Here is a 23,689-nt window from a genome sequence, read left to right as displayed (position 1 = left end):
TAGCCCAAACCTGCTGTGGTCAAGATAAATATAGGCAACGCTAGGAACTGATTGCTATTGTTTTCCAAGAACAAATGCCTGCTTCGGTTGTAAGACTACATTGGAGACACATCTTGGAACACAGAAAAGTATTTCTTGGTTTCTCAAAGAAGTGGTTTGTGTTGTCTAAGGATTCATTAATCCCCAGCATTCAATCTTGAACTCCATACATAATCTTGGTAAACACTTTGGCTTTGTACACCTTCAAAACTGAAGCTGTATGACGACTGCCTTTTATATAGTATAACCTCAGTAGTGCAGCAAGACTATGCAGTGCAGACAATACAGTGTTTTGTATCTGATGCGACCAGGACAAAATGGACCAAAAAGTAATTCCAGTATTTAAAATTTTTGACTTGCACTATTACGTGCTCACTGATGGCTCATTTATATTTTTCTTTGGAAAAATAATCACTTTTTGTTTTATCATAGTTGACTGCCAACTGCTCTGTCTTGCAGTAGCTTGAGAATTTAGACTTCAGTCTTTTCAGATTCACCTAAAGTTGTGAAGGGTAGTACAGCATGATCTGTATATGAATGAACGAATGTATCTTTATTTGCATCAGCCATTGGCCATCACAACAAAACAACAATACTCTATACATAGAATAGAAATGAAAAGTCAATTATATCAAATACATTTTAGGGTTTTGAATCAGTAGTCAAATAGTAGTCAAATCATATTCCATTTGCCCCAGCTAAAAACCTTGCAACCTTTGCTGTCACCTGCTCATCTTGATCTGCCAAGAGAAAGGACACTGTGGCAGTGGCTGGGTGACCCAGAATGCACAATAAAAGAGGGGTGATAACCTCGTCTCTCAAGTCTTCATAAAGAGTGCAAGCCAGAAGGGCATGCGCCACCGATTCAGTACTGCCATCTCCACAGGGACATGATCTGTATATAGAACCAATGACATTTCTGTACCAGTCAATATAGGCAAGTGGTACACTTGAGCATATAGTTCAGGAAAGAGATCATTCAAATAAATATTAAAAAACAGAGGGGCTAGAAAACATCTCTGTTACCCCACATGCAGACCCTCCAAGTTTCCCTATTTTCCAGGAACAGCCCTGATTTAGAAAAACCGTCCTGGTTTCTGATTTTTTCCCAGAATGTCCCACTTTTCCTTGGGATGACCCTACTTTCATTGGAGAAATGTTGGCGGGTATACACATGCCATTAGAATGGGGTTCCTAACATCACCCTTGGAATTACATCTAACCTGCACTTTTGAACTGCTGTATAGCTGCCTTTTTTATTATTATTCAGCCACATGGTGGCAGCAGAGGCATATGCATTGACTGGAACTCAGGATTTTGTTTTGTGAAAAATCCCTCCGGAAGATCACAGGAATATTTGAAACAAGAAGACAGCTAAGAAGACGGTCTGTGAGAAAATATATAACATTCAGTACAGCAAAGCCATCAGCACTGCAGCACCAAATTTACTTCCCCAACAGCAGAGATGGTCACTGGATGAGAGTCAGAAAGTGTATATATTGGCCAGAAATTGAAGAGGCAAACCTTGAACCATGGGAGACTGCTTCAGGAGAAAACAAGGTCTGTATCTTTTCCTTTTCCTTTGTTTTCCTGGAGCATGGTGTGTTTCAAGTCATTATTCTGTGCCTGAAGAAAAGAAAACTGGGTCTTTGGTGGCTAATGTGCTGCAGGATTTGAAATTGGGAACAGGGGAGCTCTCTGCTCGCAGAGCCCAGCTAGTGTCCAAAAGCGCTAAGCAATATTTCCACCTTGATACTCACTCTGGGGATCTGTTGATAAGCGAAAAAATAGACCGAGAAGCTTTATGTGGCCAGACTGATCCTTGCTTGCTTCTCTCACAAATTGTGCTGGAAAACCCATTAGAGCTCCACAGTATTGTAGTCAAGATAGAAGATGTGAATGACAATGTTCCCAAATTCTCTACAAAGGAATTTGATCTGGAAATTCCTGAAAATGTCTCTCCAAATACACATTTCCCATTGGAATCTGCCCAAGATGAGGACCTGGGGATAAATAACATCCAAAACTACACTCTCAGTCCCAATGAGCATTTCCGCCTTGATGTTAAAAGTGAAGAGGATGGAACCAAGCATGTGGATCTTGTCCTGGAGAAGCCACTGGACAGGGAGAAGGACTCACACTTTGGACTGACTCTCACAGCTGTGGATGGAGGGGAGCCACAGAGAACAGGGACAGTTAAAATAAATATTGATGTTCTTGACATCAATGATAATTCCCCACAGTTTACTTATTCTGAATATAAAGTAAAGTTAAAGGAAAACAGCCCACAGGGCACTCTGGTCTCCAAAGTGGAAGCTACAGATTTGGATTTCGGTTCAAATGCACAGATCACCTACTCATTCCACCGGATGCCTGAAAAAATAAACAATTTGTTCCACCTAAATGAAATCACTGGGGAAATCACTGTTTTAAGTCAAGTTGATTTTGAAAAAGAAACCAGGTATGACATGAAAATTAGAGCAACAGATGGAGGGGGCCTTTCAGGGCACTGCAAGGTTTTGGTAGAGATTGAGGATGTGAATGACAATGTCCCTGAAGTGTCCATCATATCCATCACTAGTCCTTTGGCAGAGGATTCTCCCCTGGAGACACTTGTGGCTCTCTTCAGTGTCGTAGACCGAGACTCCGGAGACAATGGCAGAACCGTGTGCTCTGTGGAGGTAAATCTTCCTTTTATTTTAAAACGCACAATGGATAACTATTACCAGCTTGTGGTCCAAAGTCCCTTGGACAGAGAGAAGGTCTCAGAGTATAATATCACCATCACAGCCATTGACCAAGGCTCCCCCAGGCTGACTTCAACAAGAGTTATTAATGTTCAGATCTCAGATGTCAACGACAACCCTCCAGTATTTGAAACGTCTTCATGTGAAATGCAGATACGGGAAAACAATATTCCAGGATTGCTCATTGGCTCAGTCCGTGCTGCTGATCTGGACACTGAGAAGAATGCCAAGGTCACCTACTCCCTTTTGCCTGGGAAGGTCACTGATGGCCTTGTGGCCTCTTACATCTCAGTCAACTCTGAAAGCGGAAATCTGTATGCCCTCCGATCTCTGGATTACGAGCAGATCAAAGATTTCAAAGTGACGGTGAGGGCTACAGATGGAGGGTCTCCGCCGCTCAGCTCAGAAGTTACTGTCCGAGTCGTAATCATAGACGAAAACGACAACGCTCCCTTCTTCCTCTACCCTCTTCAGAACAGCACATCCCCCTGCAATGAGCTGGTGCCCAAGTCGGTGGAGGCCGGCTACCTGGTCACCAAGGTGGTGGCTGTGGATGGAGATTCTGGCCAGAACTCGTGGCTTTCCTATGAGCTGCTGAAGGCCACAGACCCTGGTCTTTTCAGCATAGGAGCCCAGAATGGGGAAGTGAGAACCAGGAGAGCCCTGAGCGAGCGAGACACCAGCAAGCAGAGACTCCTGATAGTGGTCAGGGACAACGGGCTCCCTCCCCAGAGCAGCACTGCCATGCTCCATGTCCTTCCCGTGGGTGGCTTTTCGGATCCTTATATGAAGGCTGTGGAGGTCAGGAAAGAGGAGCACGAAGAAGATGGGACCTTGACCTTGTACTTGGTGATCTGCCTGGCTGCAGTCTCCTTTGTGTTCCTTGTTTGCATTGTTTCCTTTGCTGCCATCAAGATCTGCAGGAGGGATCCCAGGGAAAGTTTTATCGCTGCCCCTCCTCACTTCCCACCTGCCAGACCCGACATCCCAGAGAACGGTGGCGATTCTCAGAGCGGGTCTCTTTCCAGGAGTTACCACTACGACGTTTGCTTAACCGGTGGGTCCTTGAGCAGCGAGTTCAGATTCCTCAGGCCCCTCATTCCTGTTTTTTCTGTGGGGGACCCAAACCTCAATGTGAACCAGACCCCTCCGTCTGCTTCCCAAGATATTCCTGATGCTTTGGAGAGCAGGAAGCCAGTGGAACAGGTGAGAGAGATTAGTGTTTTTAATACAAATAGAAAAAATGAGATCATTTCTCATTTATCTCCATATTATTCTGTGTTGAAATGATTCATAGTAGCTTGACTGAAAATTGGATTTGGAGATTTGTGCAAAAAAAAATAAAAATCAAATCACTCAGCACCTGCCATCTTTCTAGCTGTTTCACTTTTTCTATTCCCTACCTCCTCTTTCTTCCACCCATCACTTATTCAAGACGATTCTTTCACATGTATCGTTGAGCTTTTATGTGAGACTTTTTGCATATAACTGTTAGTGTATATAGATGCATGTATGAAACCTGATTAGATACCTATACACAATGTTTAGACATGCAATTACATTAAAGGAGATATATAATTCACACTTTTATTGCAGCTGTCATACTTGATGCACATGTAGTGGAACCATCCTAAGCTTTCAGTTGTATATTCTTTGAATCTTATGAATCTTTCCTTTCACTAATATGTGTGAGCACCTATTTGGTTTCATTTGAGCAAGAGGACTCTGACCCAAGCCACTGTAAGCCACAAGGAAACATAGGAACATATTGACTCAGACTATTGGTCCATACAGCTCAGTATTGCGTGGACAGGCGGAGTCCCCAGATCCTGCACGGTCCCCCCGTCATGTGGAATAACGACTCAAGACAACGTGCTATGGGATTAAATTGGCCACAACTTTATTAAATTTCAAATGTGGGTAGACCTTGGCTCAGGCATTGGGCGTTCTCCCTCCCCAGTCCCCAGCCGGGGACCTAGGGAGCATCAGGGTTATCCAGTGTGTGGGGGGGCATGGGCCGGCTCTGGAGAACATATGTTCAAGCAGAGATGGCCGCCCCCGTAACGCCGCCGCCGCAGGAGAGAGCAATGACGACCTTTCGGTGTACGGCCAAAGCCTCCCTTCAGAAAACCCCTTTAACGGGGAACCCTGGTATCGCTGCCGCAAGAGGAAGATGGACAAAAGGATTCCGCCCAAGGCCTGATACCGCCAAAGATGTGACGTTTTGCTACGGGAAAGGCGAAACCTGCCAATGCAGGGAAATTCCTTTCCGGCCCTTTAACAGCGACCTTAACGTAGCAGCGCCCGCATACCTGTGAAGAAAAGTTAACCTGCAAAATAAGGCATTAACTGAGGGTGGGTAGGGTGGGAGAAGCTCTGGAGCCAAGTGAGGATTCCTAGGTAAGATCCTCCCTCTATTGTGTGGGCAGGTAATCCCTCCCCTACCTGGCCTGGTCTCCTTGGCAACGCTTCCCCCAGGTGGGATTGGACAACTGACTGAGGTAGGCGGAGACCTCCAGGTATCCCACCTGAGAGAAGGCAAAGCCAAGCCTGTGCTGTTGGAGCCGCTCCAGATCTAGGGGCTGCACGCGTCCACGCAAAGGGCGCCCCCCATTTTAAGCGGGGAGCAGTCATTGTCTACAGGCTACAATGACTGACAGCCAGTTTTCAAGGCAGGGGTTTCTTCTCACCCTGCCTGGAGATGCCAGTGTAGATTGAACCAGGGACCTTCTGTCTACAAAGCAAGTGTTCTACCACTGAACTACAGCCCTTCCCCTAGAACTTTGGCCGGGTTTCTACCAGTCTCTCCTTTGTTTCCCAGGTAACTGCAGCACTGCCTGCACTGAACCCTCTAAAGATGTGAAAGAATTAGATAAAGTATTGCTGTCTCCAAAGAATCACTTCCATAAAATAGGCTGACATCCCTCCAGTCCCCCCAGGAAAATTGCACAATCCTTGCTCTCCAAGTAAAGTACTCTGAAACAAAGATGATCAGGAATGCAGACGAGTTCTTGGGCAGTACAGCTGCACAAGACAGCAAAATCTAAATGAAAATTCTAGGCTGTGCTTGATCCCTAATATGAAGAGTCAAATATGATTGAATAATCTCACCTGCTCACCCACTCCCATCTTGGTGGTCTCTGGTCCTTTCTTGGAAAATATGGAAATGTCTGCTGCCACAGACGTTATAAGAGGTATGACGATGAAATGCATACCTCTATGAGTTCAGAGCTACATAAACTTGGAACTCTCTCTCTAAAACATCAGCAGACATGACACATCCATCTGATAAGCAGGCAAAAGCAAATGAAAGCTTATTTATTAAATAATCACTCCAACCCACTGCAAACCATTCCTCTGGGTTCACTCTACATTTGGAGGATGGAATGGGATCATGTTGCTGGTTGTGACACTGACATGACTGTGTGCTTCTGGTCCATCTGCATCTTCTCCAGCCACAGTGCTGAAGGTCTGAAAATGGGCACCTGCACGTGGAATGGTGTGTGTGCTTAGGTGCTCCACATGACTTCAGATTTTGCTAGTGCAGGGTTCCTAGTCATATGGGGTACCTAGATGTGTCCTGCTGTGTAGCTCTGCTGGATCCACCTTCTGACATCTTTCAAAGGATAGATGGGGAAATATCTTTGACTCGGGATTTTTTTCAAATCATCAGTAGGAATCTGCACAAACTTGTACTTTCCCAGTCTTATTTGAGAAGTGGGCTTTGGGGGGGGGGCTCTTATTTTGCTTTATTTTTTTCCATTTATTGTTATTTTTGAAATAATAATTGCAGCTGCAGGTAAGGAGCCACGTTTTATGTTGTTTTTATTTAGCTTTCCAGCAGTTTTATTTGGCTGTTGCTTTCTCGTATGCAATCATATTTATTTTTTCCTGATTGCCTCTTATGTAGACTGCTCAGAGGTGTCTTTTTATATTAAGCAGTGCCATTTTTAATCAATAAACAAACGAGTAAAAATAATGATAAGTAATTCCCAGGGGTGTTCTTGAGGGAGTGCATAGCTGACCCCCATATTTCCCCCACGCTGGGAATGATGCTACATCATGATGTAGTGTGATTCTGAGGTAGATTCTGTCCCAGGAAAGAAGCCAAGCCCCAATCTGAAGCAGCAGTGAGCCCTCTTTGTTTTTGTGAAAGAAAGTCAGTCAGACAGACAAACTCTTATTCACCTTGAAAATGTAAGAAGCCCTCCATCATTGCTGAATATCTGCCTCCCCCCCCCCCCATTAATGGTGAAAATGTGTGGAGAGTGATAATCTAGATTTAATTTTTTTAAAAAAACTTCTCTGCATATTGTCTGGTGAGAACAGACTAAATAATGGAGTTTCACAGGTGGTGAGTGTTATGTACTGAAGTTCTCACCCTGGGCCAGCAGGGGGATACTGTAGATAGTTCAGGTCCACATATGCAAATAAGGGATTGAAAGTGACGTTCAGTGATTGGATAGTTACAGAAAATGGTTACTGTTGCGTTCTAGTGGAGCTCTATATAAGCAGGCTGGCTGAACCTTTCAGTTCAGTTCTGTTCTGGACTGTGAATAAACAAGAGCTGTTTGAAGAATCGCTGTGTCGTCTGATATGTTCACCCACAACTTAACAGTGAGAGACTCACCACAGGGAATGGCTGAGACTGTGTCACGTGCAATTGTGCCCCCTGAATGAAGAGAGCAAGACAGGCAGCTGATGAGGCAGGTGGTGGAAGCCTTCCTTCTGATAACCTAGGAGTTTAATGGTTAATACCAATTCTATGAAATGAATGGAGAGAAAAACGAGCTCCTAAAGGGCAGGGATGATCACATTTCCACATTGATATTATTCTACAGTCACAAAATAAGAAGAAAATATGAAAGATGTTCTTTTATCTCTTTTACCTTTCTGCAAAAGCACAACATCAAGTAAAAAACAAATGAATATTTTTTTTAAAAAATATTTTTTTTCAAATAAACAAAAAACCCTTTTTCATTTTGTGTATGTTTGTTTTTCTGCAATTATTACGCCAGTGATCAGTGAAAAAACAACAAATCAAGATTTATTTATTTTTTAAGATTACTTTGTTTGCTCAGGACATGCGTCTCTACAAAGATCTAAAACTTATTTTGAGGTTCAGGGATGGAGATGCCAGGACTTGCTTCTGAAATGTGAGCGGCTGGTGCTTGATGGGTGTTATTAGTGATTGTGAGAAGGTTACAAAAGAATTTAGGAATCCTGTCATTGTCAATTAAAGAGTGACAGAATGTCACTTTAAATTAGGAAGCAGGGGATTTTAACTTGGCATGTAAAATAATTCTATAGCTCAGTCAGCACTCTGATAAGGAGTATAAATATATTTCAGAACAATTTAAAAATCTCTGGAGGACCCAGTAGTCCACTTTCACAACAGATTTTAAAGATCAGAAGCAGAAGCTTTTTAGATTTGGTTGGAAAGGACACCTGCAATGTCCTTCGTTTTTCCAACTACAGCTCAAGGGAAAGCCTGCTATAGCAGATCCCACCACTGCCACCAAAATGTAGCAGATCCCACTGCTGTATACTAATTATGTAACGGATCCCACCATTGTATAACAATTGCGGCAGATCCCACCTACATACCCACTCTATAATATATATATTTTCAACCACCACAGGTTATCTTTTTGGATTTAGTGTGAGGGGGAAATTAGATACTTGGAGACTCAGGTAGAAGTTGATCAAATGAGCAATATTTAACAGAACAAAGTGATTAAAACAAAGGATGTATCAGCAGATAATGTTCGTTCAGTAAACATTCAACCTGTTGATAATAGTACTCAATCTAATGGAGGTTAGCATTATTTTGAGTTATTTCACTTCAGTTTCTTAACTTAGTTGTTGCATGGGTGTTACAGCTTAATACTTTGGTTCTTAAACAAGGTGGTACTTTCTGTCAGTCTTCCAACCTTTTATCAATCACACTCCTGAAATACTTCTAGCAGTAAACAGACGCAGGGGATCACCACACCCCTCTTAACTGGCTTGGGATTCTTTTCTATCTAGAAGATCACTCTCCTCCTGAGTGAAATGAGACCCAAATAGTCCGTATCCTCCTCACAGCTTCTATTTCTCCTGGCTCAAACTCAGCCCTCCAGTAAGCTCCTCTTAAACCAACTCATCTCCATCTCCATCTCCATCTAACCACTCCCTCAGAAACGGGTCCTTTTATTCTCCACCCCCTCTGGCTTCGCTGTCATGGTAGCCAATCAGAGAGAGGCTCCAGCCCTCTGGTGGAATTCTGAGGTACTGCACCACCAGACTCTGGTCTGGCTCTGCTGTCCATCACACCTGCCTCTGCCCTGAGCCATCTGCAGATGCTAGAGAACCCAGAAGAAGGGAAAGTGCAACTGCACTTAATAGGTATCTAGTATGCCAAGCCAGTAGCTGTAGATGTCATTTTTGATAGTGGTTAAAACATTGCTTCCCAGGAACAGCTCGTGTCTAAAATAGATAGGGAGGAGAATGTTCCTGGCCACAGTTGTCTCCTGAGAACCAAGCAGGCTGGCTAGTGATGATAGGAGTTGTTGTCCAACAGATCTGGAGGGTATCAGTTTGGCAAAGTGTGTCAGGATCTCCGACAGGAAGCTGGGAGCTACAGAATGCATGAACTCCTTGGTTGGCTTCAAAGTTGCAACTGAACCTCCCAAAGGGCCACTTGTCATTCCTGAGCTGCAGTTTGGCCACCCTTGTAGTAGGAAAACATGAAGCGACTCTACCCACTTCCTGCAATGTCCTACCACCTACAGAAGACACAACGGTTTGCTGGTTATCTTTAAATTACTTATGGAGCATCAAGCATCAAGCATTGTGCATTTCCCCCTGTTTCTGAAGTTCAGGTGAGAGTGCCAATCAGAATGTAGCCAAGGCAGCACTTTCCACAAAGAAGAGGGGAGTCTGTGCACCCAGGAGATCTGTGCAGTAAACAGAAGGTTTTTAAAAAGAGAGAGAAATGGGGGAGGGGGAATTTCCTCACTCTCCCCCAGTAAAACTGTCCACGACTACACTGCATGCCCTCAGTTGTTGCCATACCAGAGCTTGCACAGGATATTTCAAAAAGGCACAGCACAGGTGTCTGTCTGGGAAGTGAGAAGTGGAACCCTGAGGAGCCAGAGCGGGGGGCAATGATATTAGGAAACAGGGGGTGGGAAGCCAATGAGCACCCAGGAGAGGTGATGCAGCCGGAAGAAGCTACCAAGAGGTAGGAGAGAAGGAAGAGAAGATGAAGATGATGATGAGGAGGAGGAGGAGGAGGAGGAAGAAGAAGAGTTTGGACTTGATATCCCACCTTTCACTCCCCTTAAGGTGTCTCAAAGCGGCTAACAATCTCCTTTTCCCTTCCTCCCCCACAACAAACACTCTGTGAGGTGAGTGAGGCTGAGAGACTTCAGAGAAGTTTGACTAGCCCAAGGTCACCCAGCAGCTGCATGTGGAGGAGCGGGGAAGTGAACCCGGTTCACCAGATTACGAGTCCACTGCTCTTAACCACTACACCACGCAGGCTCCCTGTCGATGCAGGAATGACAGCAGTTGCCAGGCAGGAGGAGGTGAAAAGTGAACCAGAAAGTGGATATGGTAGCTGAGGTGTAGCAGGACATGCTCCACAGCAAACTGAAGAAAAGAAATGGGAGACATAGAAGTGGGTGTGGAGGACTGAGCCAGAGGAGGGAGGAAAAAGACAGCCAGGGAAAGGAAAAATATTTGCTGGAGGTCCAACCTGTATGAATCGCATTATGAAAATGCACCTCCTCTCTGAACAACTGTACAGATACCTGCAGCTGAGGATTATACTTCATGCATCTAATGAAGAAGACTTTAGTCCACAAGGACTCATGACATAATAAAACTTGTTAGTGTTTAAGGTGCCACAAGACTCAACAGCAGGAAAAGTGACAATCATTAATGAGTACCTCAATGGATTTTGATATGTCTATGATAATACGCAAGAAATATATTAAGCATTGCAAACCTACAGAACCATTTATGGGAGATGTACCATACTTCAAGCACAAGGTGGTGCTATTACACAACACAAAAGAAATAGTCAAGGACCAGAAACTGTTCTCCAGAAGGCCTGTGTCCGCGAGACAAAGGAATCTCAAGGAGAAAGACACCACACAATCTTCATTACAAGCAAATATTTAGAAATTGTGGGTGGAAAAGGGACCACAACCATTTCTAGATTTAAATACAGGATAAAGGATTTGTCTTGCAAACATACACTGGACAATCAACTGTGGCAGTTGTGTTAGAAAGAATCACCCTGCATTTCAGATCTGACTGGAGGTGAAGCTGGGGGAATGGAAATACTTCTCAACCTCAGGCAAGTTATGTTTATTTCCTTATATCTCTGTGCATGCATAGCAATGTGTGAGTCTTTCCGCTATTCAGTGCCAGAGGAGGAGAAAAGTGGGTCTCTGGTAGCGAATGTGCTGAAGGATTTGAAAGTGGATGCAAAGGAGCTGTCTGCTCGGAGAGCCCGGCTGGTTTCTAAGAGCTCCAAGCAGTATTTCCAGCTGGATCCACATTCTGGGAATCTGATATTAAAGGACAAAATAGATCGAGAGTCCCTGTGTGGTCAGAATGATCCTTGTCTTCTATTCTCTGAAATCTTGCTGGAAAATCCATGGCAGCTACACAGAATTGAAGTTCAGATAGAGGACGTGAATGATAATTTCCCCAAATTCTCTAAAAATCAATTCCTTCTTGAAATACCTGAGCAGACCCCTGTGGATATCAAATTCCCTTTGGAAAGAGCAGAAGACCCAGACAAAGGAAAAAATGCTGTTCAGAACTATACCCTTAGTCCCAATGAACATTTTAGGCTGGATGTGCAAAGTCACAGTGATGGTACCAACTATGCAGAACTGGTGTTAGAGAAACCGCTAGACCGCGAGGTGAATCCACAGATTTCCCTTATTCTGTCAGCAGTTGATGGAGGAATCCCAAAAAGAACTGGAACAACTCAAATAATCATTGATGTTCTGGATGCTAATGATAATTTACCTCAATTTGAACAATCTATGTACAAAGTGACACTAATGGAAAACAGCCCATTGGATACGCTAGTTGTAAAAGTTGAAGCCACCGACAGGGATTTTGGTTCCAATGCTCACATCACTTACTATTTCAGCCAAGTATCAGAAAATGTGTTGAGATTGTTCAAGTTAAATAAACACACTGGAGAACTTACTGTTACAGGGACAATTGATTATGAAGAAAGCACAAATTACGAGATGAAAATCAGAGCTACAGATGGAGGGGGCCTTTCTGCTTATTGTAAAGTCATTGTAGAGATTGAGGATGAGAATGACAATGCTCCAGAGATTACCATCACTTCCAACACCAGTCCCTTACCTGAGGACTCTCCCCCAGACACATTGGTGGCCCTCTTCAGTGTCACAGATGTGGACTCTGGAGACAGTGGCAGAACTGCCTGCACCACTGAAGTCAACCTGCCATTTGTGCTCAAACCCACAGAGAACAACTATTACCAGCTGGTGACCCAACAACCACTGGACAGAGAACAAGCCTCTGAATATAACATCACCATCACAGCCATGGACAGGGGCTCCCCTAGACTCACTTCCACAAGAATACTTCATGTTGAAGTGTCAGATGTCAATGACAACCCTCCAATGTTTGAAAAGCCGTTCTATCAAATGCAGTTAAGAGAAAACAATATTCCTGGTCTTCTGATCAAATCGGTCCATGCTGTTGATCTGGATACAGCGCAGAATGCCAAAGTGACCTACTCGCTTTTGCCTGGGAAGGTCAATGATGGCCCCACATCCTCTTACATCTCCATCAACTCTGAAACGGGGAACCTGTATGCCATCCGGTCTCTGGATTATGAGGAAGTACAAGATTTCCAGGTGACGGTGAGGGCTGTGGATTCAGGTTCCCCTCCACTGAGCTCAGAAGTTCCCATCCGCGTTCAGGTCGTGGATGAAAATGACAATGCCCCCTTCTTCCTCTACCCTCTCCAGAATGGCACTTCCCCCTCGAATGACCTGGTTCCCCGAGGGGCAGAGACTGGCTACCTGGTCACCAAGGTGGTGGCTGTGGACAGGGATTCTGGCCAGAACTCTTGGCTTTCCTACCAGCTGCTGAAGGCCACAGAGCCGGGTCTGTTCACGGTGGGGGCCCAGAATGGAGAAGTGACCACCCTGAGGCCGGTCAGCAACCGAGACAGCTTCAAGCAGAATCTGATTGTGGTGGTCCGAGACAACGGCCATCCTCCCCAGTCCACCTCTGCCACGCTCAGAATCCTCCTAGTGGACGGCTTCTCTGACCCTTATCTGAAAAGTGTGGCTCTCCCAAAGGAGGAAACAGCGGAGGAGGAAGACCCCAGCCTGACGATGTATTTGATCATCTGCTTGGCTGCCATCTCAAGCATCTTTCTCATTTCTGTGGTGGCCTTTGTTGTAATCAAGTTGCAGAAACGTGAAAAGTTCATAGGAACCTACAACTCTGCAGCCAATTTCCCGGTGGGACCTGATTCCCAGGAGAACTCTGCGGATTCTGGTGCTGGATCTCTATCCCAGGCTTACAACTATGAGGTGTGCTTAGCTGGTGGGTCTCTGAACAGCGAGTTCAGGTTTCTCAGGCCCCTGTTTCCTGTTTTCTCTGTGGAGCCTCCTAACACTCAGGTGAATCCAAGGAGTTCCAATGATTCTGAAGGTGTCCCCAGTCATGCAGGTGAAAGTCAAAACATTATCCAGGTGAGTTCAGCATTTGAATCCTTTTAGTATGGTTTAATTTCATTTTCTCTCTCTAGTTTGCTCCCCTTGTATCTGTGAGGTGGTAGCCTGAATTCAGCAGAGTGCACAAAATATGAATGCGGGTTTGAAATTCTTCTTTAAAAATTCTGCTCAGTTTACCTGTGTCCTTGTATTCTGATATTGTTGTTTCTGTCCTTGCATAGAGGAATATACACTTTCATATTAATATTTTTGTGGTTTGATGTGCTATCGAATAACTTCATAACCCCTTTAAACACTCTGAATGGGAGGGGGTGTCACTCAAAAGCTGAGATACAGGTTGCTTTCAGATGACCAGTTTACTACTTTTTTTAAAAAAAGAAATAAAGTGATACAAAGAAAGAAAGATGGGAATGAGGAAAAAGAAGAACAATGCTGTGTATAAGAAAAAAATACAAAAAATCAATGTAATGCACTCCCATGTTGTAATCGATATATACATATTAATAGCCTGCTACATTCTCTGTGTGCAGGCCATAAGGCATCAAGCAAAAGTTATCATACACTTTCCAAGGTATTTTCGTGTCTTTTTCCTCACTGCAAACTGTTTGATTGAGGGCCAGGGAGGGAGATTGTTCCACAAGAGCACCATAAGTGCTGTGCATCTTGAATTTCCGCGTATTAGATTGAATCTCATGAACAACAATGTAGAAGAACTATAGAAGGTAATTTTGTGATATCTGCATTTATTCATATGGAAAAGAGGCATCTTCCTAGTAATAAAACAATCTTTTATGAACAGAGAAACAGTGAATCTGAACGTTTCCTGTTCAGTATAATGTGCACTGCATTCAGTGTTATTTACTGGATCTTAGTGGCTTTTCTTTGCTCAGCCACACGGTGGTAGTACAGGCAAAGACATGAACTGGAATTCAGAATTTGGTGAAGGAACTCACAGGAAGCCATGAGCAAAAAGGTGGCTGGAACAAAGGACGGGTGACTTTCATACGCAATAAAGAGATAACATAGAGCACAGCAAAGCCATCAACACGGCAGCATCAAATTCCTTTCTACAGCAGCAGAGATTATCATTGGATGACTGTCAGAAACTTCATCTTTTGGCCAGAGATTCTTGAGCCATGGGAGACGGCTACAGAAAGGAACAAGGTCTGTATTTTTTGCTTTTCCTTTGTCTTCCTGGAGCACTGAGTATATCACTTCACTATTCTGTGCCTGAAGAAAAGAAAAGGGGGTCTTTGGTGGCTAATGTGCTGGAGGATTTGAAACTCGGAACAGGGGAGCTCTCTGCTCGCAGAGCCCAGCTAGTGTCCAAAGACACTAAGCAATATTTCCAACTTAATACTCACTCTGGGAATTTGTTGATAAATGATAAAATAGACCGAGAAGCATTATGTGGCCAGACTGATCCTTGCTTGTTACACACTGAAATTGTGTTGCAAAATCCCTTAAAGATCTTCAGTATTGAAATCAAGATAGAAGATGTGAATGATAATATCCCCAAATTCTCTAAAAAGGCATTTGATCTGGAAATTCCTGAGAATGTCCCTCCAAATACTCATTTCCCCTTGGAATTTGCCCAAGATGAGGACCTGGGAATGAATAACATCCAAAACTACACTCTCAGTCCCAATGAACATTTCATGCTTAGCATGGAGAGCAACAAAAATGGAAGGAAATATGTGGATCTTGTTCTGCAGAAGCCACTGGACAGGGAGAAGGACTCATACTTTGGACTGACTCTCACAGCTATGGATGGAGGGGAGCCACAGAGAACAGGCACAGTTAAAATAAATATTGATGTTCTTGACATCAATGACAATTCCCCACAGTTTACTCATTCAGAATATAAAGTAAGGTTAAAGGAAAACAGTCCGCAGGGTACTCTGGTCTTCAAAGTGGAAGCTACAGATTTGGATTTTGGCTCAAATGCTCAGATCGCCTATTCATTTAACCGGGTACCAAAAGAAATATATGATCTATTTCACCTAAATGAAAACACTGGGGAAATGACTCTTTCTGGTCAGCTTGATTATGAAAAAGAAACCAGCTATGACATGAGCATCAGAGCAACAGATGGAGGGGGTCTTTCAGGGCACTGCAAGGTCCTGGTAGATGTTGAAGACGTGAATGACAATGTCCCTGAAGTGTCCATCATATCCATCACTAGTCCTTTGGCAGAGGATTCTCCCCTGGAGACACTTGTGGCTCTCTTCACTGTCATAGACCGAGACTCTGGTGATAATGGCAGAACAATGTGCTCTGTGGAGGCAAACCTTCCTTTTATGTTAAAATCCACTATGAATAACTATTACCAGCTTCTGGTCCAAAGTCCCTTGGACAGAGAGAAGGTCTCAGAGCATAATGTCACCATCACAGCCGTAGACCAAGGCTCCCCCAGGCTCACTTCAACAAGAATTATTAATGTTCAGATCTCAGATGTCAATGACAACCCTCCAGTATTTGAAAAGTCTTCATGTGAAATGCAGATACGGGAAAACAATATTCCAGGACTGCTCATTGGCTCAGTCCATGCTGCTGATCTGGACACCGAGAAGAATGCCAAGGTCACCTACTCCCTTTTGCCTGGGAAGGTCACTGATGGCCTTGTGGCCTCTTACATCTCGGTCAACTCCGAAAGCGGAAATCTGTATGCCCTCCGATCTCTGGATTACGAGCAGATCAAAGATTTCAAAGTGACGGTGAGGGCTACAGATGGAGGGTCTCCTTCCCTCAGCTCAGAAGTTACTGTTCGAGTCGTAATCATAGACGAAAACGACAACGCTCCCTTCTTCCTCTACCCTCTTCAGAACAGCACATCCCCCTGCAATGAGCTGGTGCCCAAGTCGGTGGAGGCCGGCTACCTGGTCACCAAGGTGGTGGCTGTGGATGGAGATTCTGGCCAGAACTCGTGGCTTTCCTATGAGCTGCTGAAGGCCACAGACCCTGGTCTTTTCAGCATAGGAGCCCAGAATGGAGAAGTGAGAACCAGGAGAGCCCTGAGCGAGCGAGACACCAGCAAGCAGAGACTCCTGATAGTGGTCAGGGACAACGGGCTCCCTCCCCAGAGCAGCACTGCCATGCTCCATGTCCTTCCCGTGGGTGGCTTTTCGGATCCTTATATGAAGGCTGTGGAGGTCAGGAAAGAGGAGCACGAAGAAGATGGGACCTTGACCTTGTATTTGGTGATCTGCCTGGCTGCTGTCTCCTTTGTGTTCCTCGTTTGCATTGTTTCCTTTGCTGCCATCAAGATCTGCAGGAGGGATCCCAGGGAAAGTTTTATCGCTGCCCCTCCTCACTTCCCACCTGCCAGACCCGACATCCCAGAGAATTGTGGCGATTCTCAGAGCGGGTCTCTTTCCAGGAGTTACCACTACGATGTTTGCTTAACCGGTGGGTCCTGGAGCAGCGAGTTCAGGTTCCTCAGGCCCCTCATTCCTGTTTTTTCTGTGGGGGACCCAAACCTCAATGTGAACCAGACCCCTCCGTCTGCTTCCGAAGATATTCCTGGCCAGGCGGGGAAAGAAGAATCAGAGGAAAAGGTGAAATAATTTCCAATTACAGCAGTTAGTCACTTTGACAATGAAAATTCTTTTTGCTTGGTAATTAGGCATATCAGATGTTCTCGTATTGCTTTTGAAATTTATTGACAATATATTTTGACATTTTAGAGCATGCTTCAGTTTAAAAATCATTTGTTTATTTCAAGTCTGTATGAAACTTTTTTTCTCTTTTCCCTCTGTCTTCATCGCTGGTCCATCATCTCCATTTCATGTTTCCTCTCTCCTCCTCTCTTCTACCCCCCTTCCATTTCTCAGGCAGGCCACCTCTTCCCAGCCCATTGTTGAGTTCAGATTCTTTCCTTCAGCCCTCCTGCTATTTAGGTCCTCTGTCTTTGGACTTTCTGCATATTAAAACTCGCTCAGAACATCATAGCCACTGCAGATACACCAATGTGTCCCACAATATACATACCTCCAAGGTGTGGACGACATACCTGTAGCTGCAGCTGCTGAAGTACCTGCACACGGGAGCCCTGATTAGAGCAGGCTTCCCAGTTATATACATGACATTATTTAGAGGGTCTTCTTGCTGGTGGCACCCACCTGTGGAATTGCCTAGAATCACTGAGTACCCTTTTCAGTGTTAGATGACCTTTTTATTTATCCAGGCCTTTTAAACAATTTGAGCAAACAAATCTGGGCTCTCATAGTTCTCTGCTTTATAATTTGAACAGCTAATATGTTAAGGGCAAGCAAGCTGACATGTAATCTGCCATTACTGTATAATGAACAATGTGGGACAGGGGAACGTAAGAAGCAATATAGAAATCTGTCTTTCAATGAGTCAAAACTTTGGTCCATCTATCTCAGGAATGTCTGGCAGCAGCTCTCCAGGATTTCAGACAGGTATCTTTTCAGACCTACCTGAGGATGCCAGGGTTTGAAGCTGGCATGTTTTGTATGCAGAGCAGTTCTTTTACCACTGAACAACAAGCCCTTTGATTTAAGAACCAGGTTCTGCAGTTTATAGTTGCAAAATGGTTCAACAGACCAACTTGAAACCTGGTGTTGTAAAGAAGTACCTTTGAGGATGGTCCATACCAAACCTAGGATAGAAATGATTAGGAATGGCTTGTTTTGAATGAGTTGTTTGTGTAATGAGGGTGGCAAATTGGCAGGTGCTGTGCATTTTCTTCCATCTACTTCACTGGGGGGGCTTTTTCTGGAAAGGTTTCTCTTTTGGACTGTATCTTTTGCAAAATGGCCTGCTGACTTAGGTCAGCAGGAAAGTCTAGTATGTGTTTTAATCTAATGGTAGTGAAACATATTCATAGGTTTTTATTTTATTTAAAATGCTTTTTTGGTCCAATGTTAGCCAATAGGATTTCATTATGGTGTCCCCACCCTGAAAGAGATGGTCAGGTGGAGGGACATTTGTGCAGTTAGTAAGTGAGTTTCAGGTGAAGAGGATCAGTTAGACACTGACAGAGTGTGGCTGAGTGAGGGACAGAAAAGCGAAGGGGGAAGGAGATGAAAACATGCTTTATGTTCATAACTGTGGCAACTTAGTCAAGGCTGATTTGACTGAATCACATCCCACCATTATAATGAGAAATGAGGAGTGGAGACATTAAGTTCTATGGCTTATACTTTGAAACTTGGCAACATATGTTTTGTATAGTGCCTTCCTGCAAGTGCAGGACACGGTTAAGATTGTGCTGTAAGATCTACTGAACAGAACACTCAGCCGTGCACAGACCCTGTAACCTGAGTTCCCACCAGACTGGTGTAAGATCAAGCACATCAGAAGTCTTTACCATTGCTTGGAAGAGACTCTTGCTGTTCCCTGCATTCTCCACACCCTCAGCACAAATTAAAGAAGCAACCTGGTCCTATCCCCTGAGCCAACAAGCATGTGCTAGAGAACCCAGAAGTGGGGAAGAGGGTTAGTGTCCAGGCAGCATTCTTGGACCACAGCATATGATGATGACTAGGGCTGCAATCCTAACCCCACTTACCTAGGAATAAGCATCATTCAATTGAATAGTACTTTCCTCTGATTAGACTTGGTTAGGATTGTGTTGTAAAACACCCCAGAAATACCTGGTGCCTAAAAGAGATAGAAAAAGATTCTGCTAGTCACAGCAACCACCTGAGACTGAAGTAGTATTGTCTCCCATTGTATTCAGAAACCTGCAAAAATGCCGTTGAGGGTAATCAGCTGTCATACATCATAAATCAATTCCACGGGTGCATGTTGAGATGTTCAGGATGGAACTGAAGTTTGGTCTGTTCCTATATGACATTTCATTGGAACAAATATCATTTCCTATAAACAACTTCCACACCACATGATGGATCACGAAGTATTTAGAAACTTGTCTCTCATTGTGTTCTACAAGATCTTTATTATCTTACATTATGAGATTCATACATAAAGTATAAATATCAATATAAACATCTATATTAAGTATATGCATTATGGCAAGTGTCCTACTGTATTTCTGTCCATGGCTGATCGGAGTGTCCTGTGTTGACTGAACTCTGTGTGTGCAGATATGCCAGGTGTCACAAGGTGGGAGACCCAACTGACTGGGGATAAGATCTGACACAGAGGTTCCTCTCTGGGCCCCAGCTATAGAGAACGTTCAGCTGGGAAAGAGGGGACTAGAGAAAGAATGGGGAAGGGAAGCAAGAGAGAGAAAGAATAGAGGGTTTGTGTGGGGCACTGAACTGTTTTACTAATCTGTGCAACATTTTGTACTGGGCTTCTACTTTCATATATCTCATTAGGAAGATGGAACCCAGTTCAATGAGTAGAAAGTAACAGTGACTCTTCCTCACATGCCTATGTTTACAGATGAATGCAAACTTTATATTGAAAAGCACATATTCATCTTCTGTGAGGAACTGAAAGGACTGAATGGTCAGGGAAACCTTAATAATACAGAATGCTAACATGTCTGGAAGAACGTGTGTGTGGCGTATACTTTAGAGGAAGAGGGGGAGTTGCTTGTAGGACATGACGTTTGTTCCAATGAAATGCCTTTTGAAGAATCAAAGAGGAACAGAACATTTACAGATGAATGGAAACTTCATATTCAAATGTGTATATTCATCAGTCAGTCATCATGGCTGGGAACTCTCCTTCATTCCAAGCCTCTCTTTCCCTTTTTAGCAGATAGACTGATTTTATTTATTTATTTTTACATTAATAATATAAAAGTTGTTCGATGTGGTCGACATAGTTCTCCTGCTTCACATTTTATCCTCCCAGCAGCCTTGTGGGTACTGTAGGTTAGGCTGTGGTGGAGGGGGGGGGGTTGGGGGAAAAAACATTAGGAGGTTTTAGTAGCCTAAGAAATGTAAAACATGACATAATAATTTTGGGAGCAGGAACAAGGTTCTAAGGATTTTATTCAACTAAGTGGAACTCAAAGAGATCAATGGATGTAAAAAATAAATTTAAAAAAATCATGCGCATTGATTTCATTGTGTGTACACTGTGAATGACTTAGCTGGACACAAGTCATACAGCTCATATTGTATCTGCAGGAATTCGTGGAAGTAACAATAGGGTGATAATACTATAATTTCTCACCAAATTGTCATCATCATCAAAAGGAGAAAAATATATTTTTTACTGTATTTCATATCTCAGGTGCTAAAGATGCTAGAATATGGAGTTTATGTTCCATTGGGGTGGCTGTTCTCTTGCATCTCCACATAGATGCTCATATTTACCAGCTCTTATTCTGGAAAAACTTTTGGTTTTCATAACGCCATTGCATTGTTCAAACACAAGGTGGTGGTATTGCACAAGATAAAAGAAGGAAATTTGGGAGCAGCAGTTACTTTCCTCAAGAGCTGTAGCCATTAGACAAAGGAATCAGCACAGGAAAAAGAGCAGATTCCTATTGCAAGCCAGTCTCCAGAAATTCCAGTAGGAATAAGCAGGACACAGTGTCACTTTCAGAAGATAAATACAGCTAAGAAGAGACACACCTTGGAATAGACAAGAGGACAATGCCTTGCATTTCAGGAGGAGAGGCTGGGAGAATGGAATTGCATCTCAAGATCAGGCAAGTTTGGTCTCTTTCCCTGTGTCTCTGTGCATGCATAGCAATGTGTGAGTCTTTCCGCTATTCAGTGCCAGAGGAGGAGAAAAGGGGGTCTCTGGTAGTGAATGTGCTGAAGGATTTGAGAGTGGATGCAAAGGAGCTGTCTGCTCGGAAAGCCCGGCTGGTTTCTAAGAGCTCCAAGCAGTATTTCCAGCTGGATCCTCATTCTGGGGATGTGACAGTAAAGGATAAAATAGATCGGGAGTCCCTGTGTGGTCAGAATGAACCATGTATTCTACTGTCTGAAATTGTGCTGGAAAAGCCATTGCAGCTACACAGAATTGAAGTTCAGATAGAGGATGTGAATGATAATTCCCCCAAATTCTCTAAAAATCAATTTATTTTTGAAATATCTGAGCAGACTCCTGTGGATCTCAGATTCCCTTTGGAAAGAGCAGATGATACAGATAAAGGAGAAAATGCAGTTCAGAACTACACCCTTAGTCCTAATGAACATTTTAGGCTTCATGTGAAAAGTCACAGTGATGGTAGCAAATATGCAGAACTGGTGTTAGAGAAACCGCTAGACCGTGAGGAGAATCCACAGATTTCCCTTATTTTGTCAGCAGTTGATGGAGGAATCCCAAAAAGAACTGGAACAGTGCAAATTATTATTGATGTTCTGGATGCTAATGATAATTTGCCTCAGTTTCCACAATCTGAGTACAAAGTGAAACTAAAGGAAAACAGCCCATTGGATACGCTGGTCACCAAAGTTGAAGCCACTGACAAGGATCTTGGTTCCTATGCACAAATCACTTATTCATTCAGCCAAGTGCCAGAATATGTAGTCAGATCATTCAAGTTAAACAAACACTCCGGGGAACTTACTACTGCAGGAACAATTGATTATGAAGAAAACACAAATTACGAGATGAACATCAGAGCTACAGATGGAGGAGGCCTTTCTGCTTACTGTAAAGTCATTGTAGAGATTGAGGATGAGAACGACAATGCTCCAGAGATTACCATCACATCCATCACCAGTCCCTTGCCTGAGGACTCTCCCCCAGACACAGTGGTGGCCCTCTTCAGTGTCACAGACGTGGACTCTGGAGACAGTGGCAGAACTGCCTGCACCACTGAAGTCAACCTGCCATTTGTGCTCAAACCCACAGAGAACAACTATTACCAGCTGGTGACCCAACAACCACTGGACAGAGAACAAGCCTCTGAGTATAACATCACCATCACAGCCACAGACAGAGGCTCTCCCAGACTCACTTCCACAAGAATACTTCATGTGCAAATTTCAGATGTCAATGACAACCCTCCAGTGTTTGAAAAGCCGTTCTATCAAATGCAGTTAAGAGAAAACAATATTCCTGGTCTTCTGATCGGTTACGTCCATGCTGTTGATCTGGACACAGTGCAGAATGCCAAAGTGACCTACTCGCTTTTGCCTGGGAAGGTCAATGATGGCCCCACATCCTCTTACATCTCCATCAACTCTGAAACGGGGAACCTGTATGCCATCCGGTCTCTGGATTATGAGGAAGTACAAGATTTCCAGGTGACGGTGAGGGCTGTGGATTCAGGTTCCCCTCCACTGAGCTCCGAAGTTCCCATCCACGTTCAGGTCGTGGATGAAAATGACAATGCCCCCTTCATCCTCTACCCTCTCCAGAATGGCACTTCCCCCTCGAATGACCTGGTTCCCCGAGGGGCAGAGACTGGCTACCTGGTCACCAAGGTGGTGGCTGTGGACAGGGATTCTGGCCAGAACTCTTGGCTTTCCTACCAGCTGCTGAAGGCCACAGAGGCGGGTCTGTTCACGGTGGGGGCCCAGAATGGAGAAGTGACCACCCTGAGGCCGGTCAGCAACCGAGACACCTTCAAGCAGAATCTGGTTGTGGTGGTCCGAGACAACGGCCATCCTCCCCAGTCCACCTCTGCCACGCTCAGAATCCTCCTAGTGGACGGCTTCTCTGACCCTTATCTGAAAAGTGTGGCTCTCCCAAAGGAGGAAACCGTGGAGGAGGAAGACCCCAGCCTGACGATGTATTTGATCATCTGCTTGGCTGCCATCTCAAGCATCTTTCTCATTTCTGTGGTGGCGTTTGTTGTAATCAAGTTGCAGAAACGTGAAAAGTTCATAGGAACCTACAACTCTGGAGCCAATTTCCCGGTGGGACCTGATTCCCAGGAGATCTCTGCGGATTCTGGTGCTGGATCTCTATCCCAGGCTTACAACTATGAGGTGTGCTTAGCTGGTGGGTCTCTGAACAGCGAGTTCAGGTTTCTCAGGCCCCTATTTCCTGTTTTCTCTGTGGAGCCTCCTAACACTCAGCTGAATCCAAGGAGTTCCAATGATTCTGAAGGTGTCCCCAGACATGCAGGTGAAAGTCAACATGGGGTTCAGGTGAGAGTACCATTTGAATGGTTTAATTTCAAATATTTCTCCCTCTAGTTTGATAATAATTTTTATTAAATTTTCAATTTTACATTTTAAAACAAGCATTTAAAATATCCCATGACTTCCCTTCTCCTTCCATGATTCATTTTTCATATCCCTATTTTACTATAAGCATTCA

The 23,689-nt window shown here is 44.1% G+C and overlaps 3 protein-coding genes across 3 annotated transcripts in view; all 3 read left to right on the top strand.

Annotated features, from left to right (window-relative positions):
* Positions 1–1,571: 1,571 nt before the first annotated feature.
* Positions 1,572–5,649, top strand: LOC310713860 (protocadherin beta-16-like; the record flags this gene model as incomplete). Its single annotated transcript, XM_083518423.1, has 2 exons — positions 1,572–3,992; positions 5,608–5,649. 2 exons carry the CDS (start codon positions 1,572–1,574, stop codon positions 5,647–5,649), a joined length of 2,463 nt encoding a protein of 820 aa, XP_083374549.1.
* Positions 5,650–10,876: 5,227 nt separating this feature from the next.
* On the top strand, positions 10,877–17,346 carry LOC310713859 (uncharacterized protein). The gene is made up of 3 exons (XM_083518422.1): positions 10,877–13,534; positions 14,199–14,238; positions 14,651–17,346. The coding sequence occupies exons 1-3, from the start codon at positions 11,111–11,113 to the stop codon at positions 17,080–17,082; spliced, it is 4,896 nt and encodes a 1,631-aa protein (XP_083374548.1). The 5' UTR covers positions 10,877–11,110; the 3' UTR covers positions 17,083–17,346.
* A 3,548-nt stretch (positions 17,347–20,894) lies between these two features.
* Positions 20,895–23,689, top strand: part of LOC310713858 (uncharacterized protein) — a 74,676-nt gene continuing 71,881 nt past the window's right edge. The window contains exon 1 of the mRNA XM_083518421.1: positions 20,895–23,517. Within this exon, the coding sequence (XP_083374547.1) occupies positions 21,061–23,517 (2,457 nt within the window). The 5' untranslated portion in view covers positions 20,895–21,060. The remainder of the gene's footprint in view (positions 23,518–23,689) is intronic.

Source organism: Podarcis liolepis (genome assembly GCF_965112155.1).
Source record: "Podarcis liolepis genome assembly, chromosome: 8".
Classification (NCBI taxonomy): domain Eukaryota; kingdom Metazoa; phylum Chordata; class Lepidosauria; order Squamata; family Lacertidae; genus Podarcis; species Podarcis liolepis.
Note: the sequence above shows the minus strand (reverse complement) of the source record. Positions and strands in the feature narration are given on the sequence as shown.

Bases quoted from the DNA above. Each gene is read 5' to 3' on its own strand.
- LOC310713859 (XM_083518422.1), top strand. From the start codon at position 11,111: ATGGAAATACTTCTCAACCTCAGGCAAGTTATGTTTATTTCCTTATAT. The intron at 13,535-14,198 runs GTGAGTTCAGCA...TCCGCGTATTAG, and splicing joins AAAGTCAAAACATTATCCAG to ATTGAATCTCATGAACAACA. The intron at 14,239-14,650 runs GTAATTTTGTGA...GAGATTCTTGAG, and splicing joins ATGTAGAAGAACTATAGAAG to CCATGGGAGACGGCTACAGA.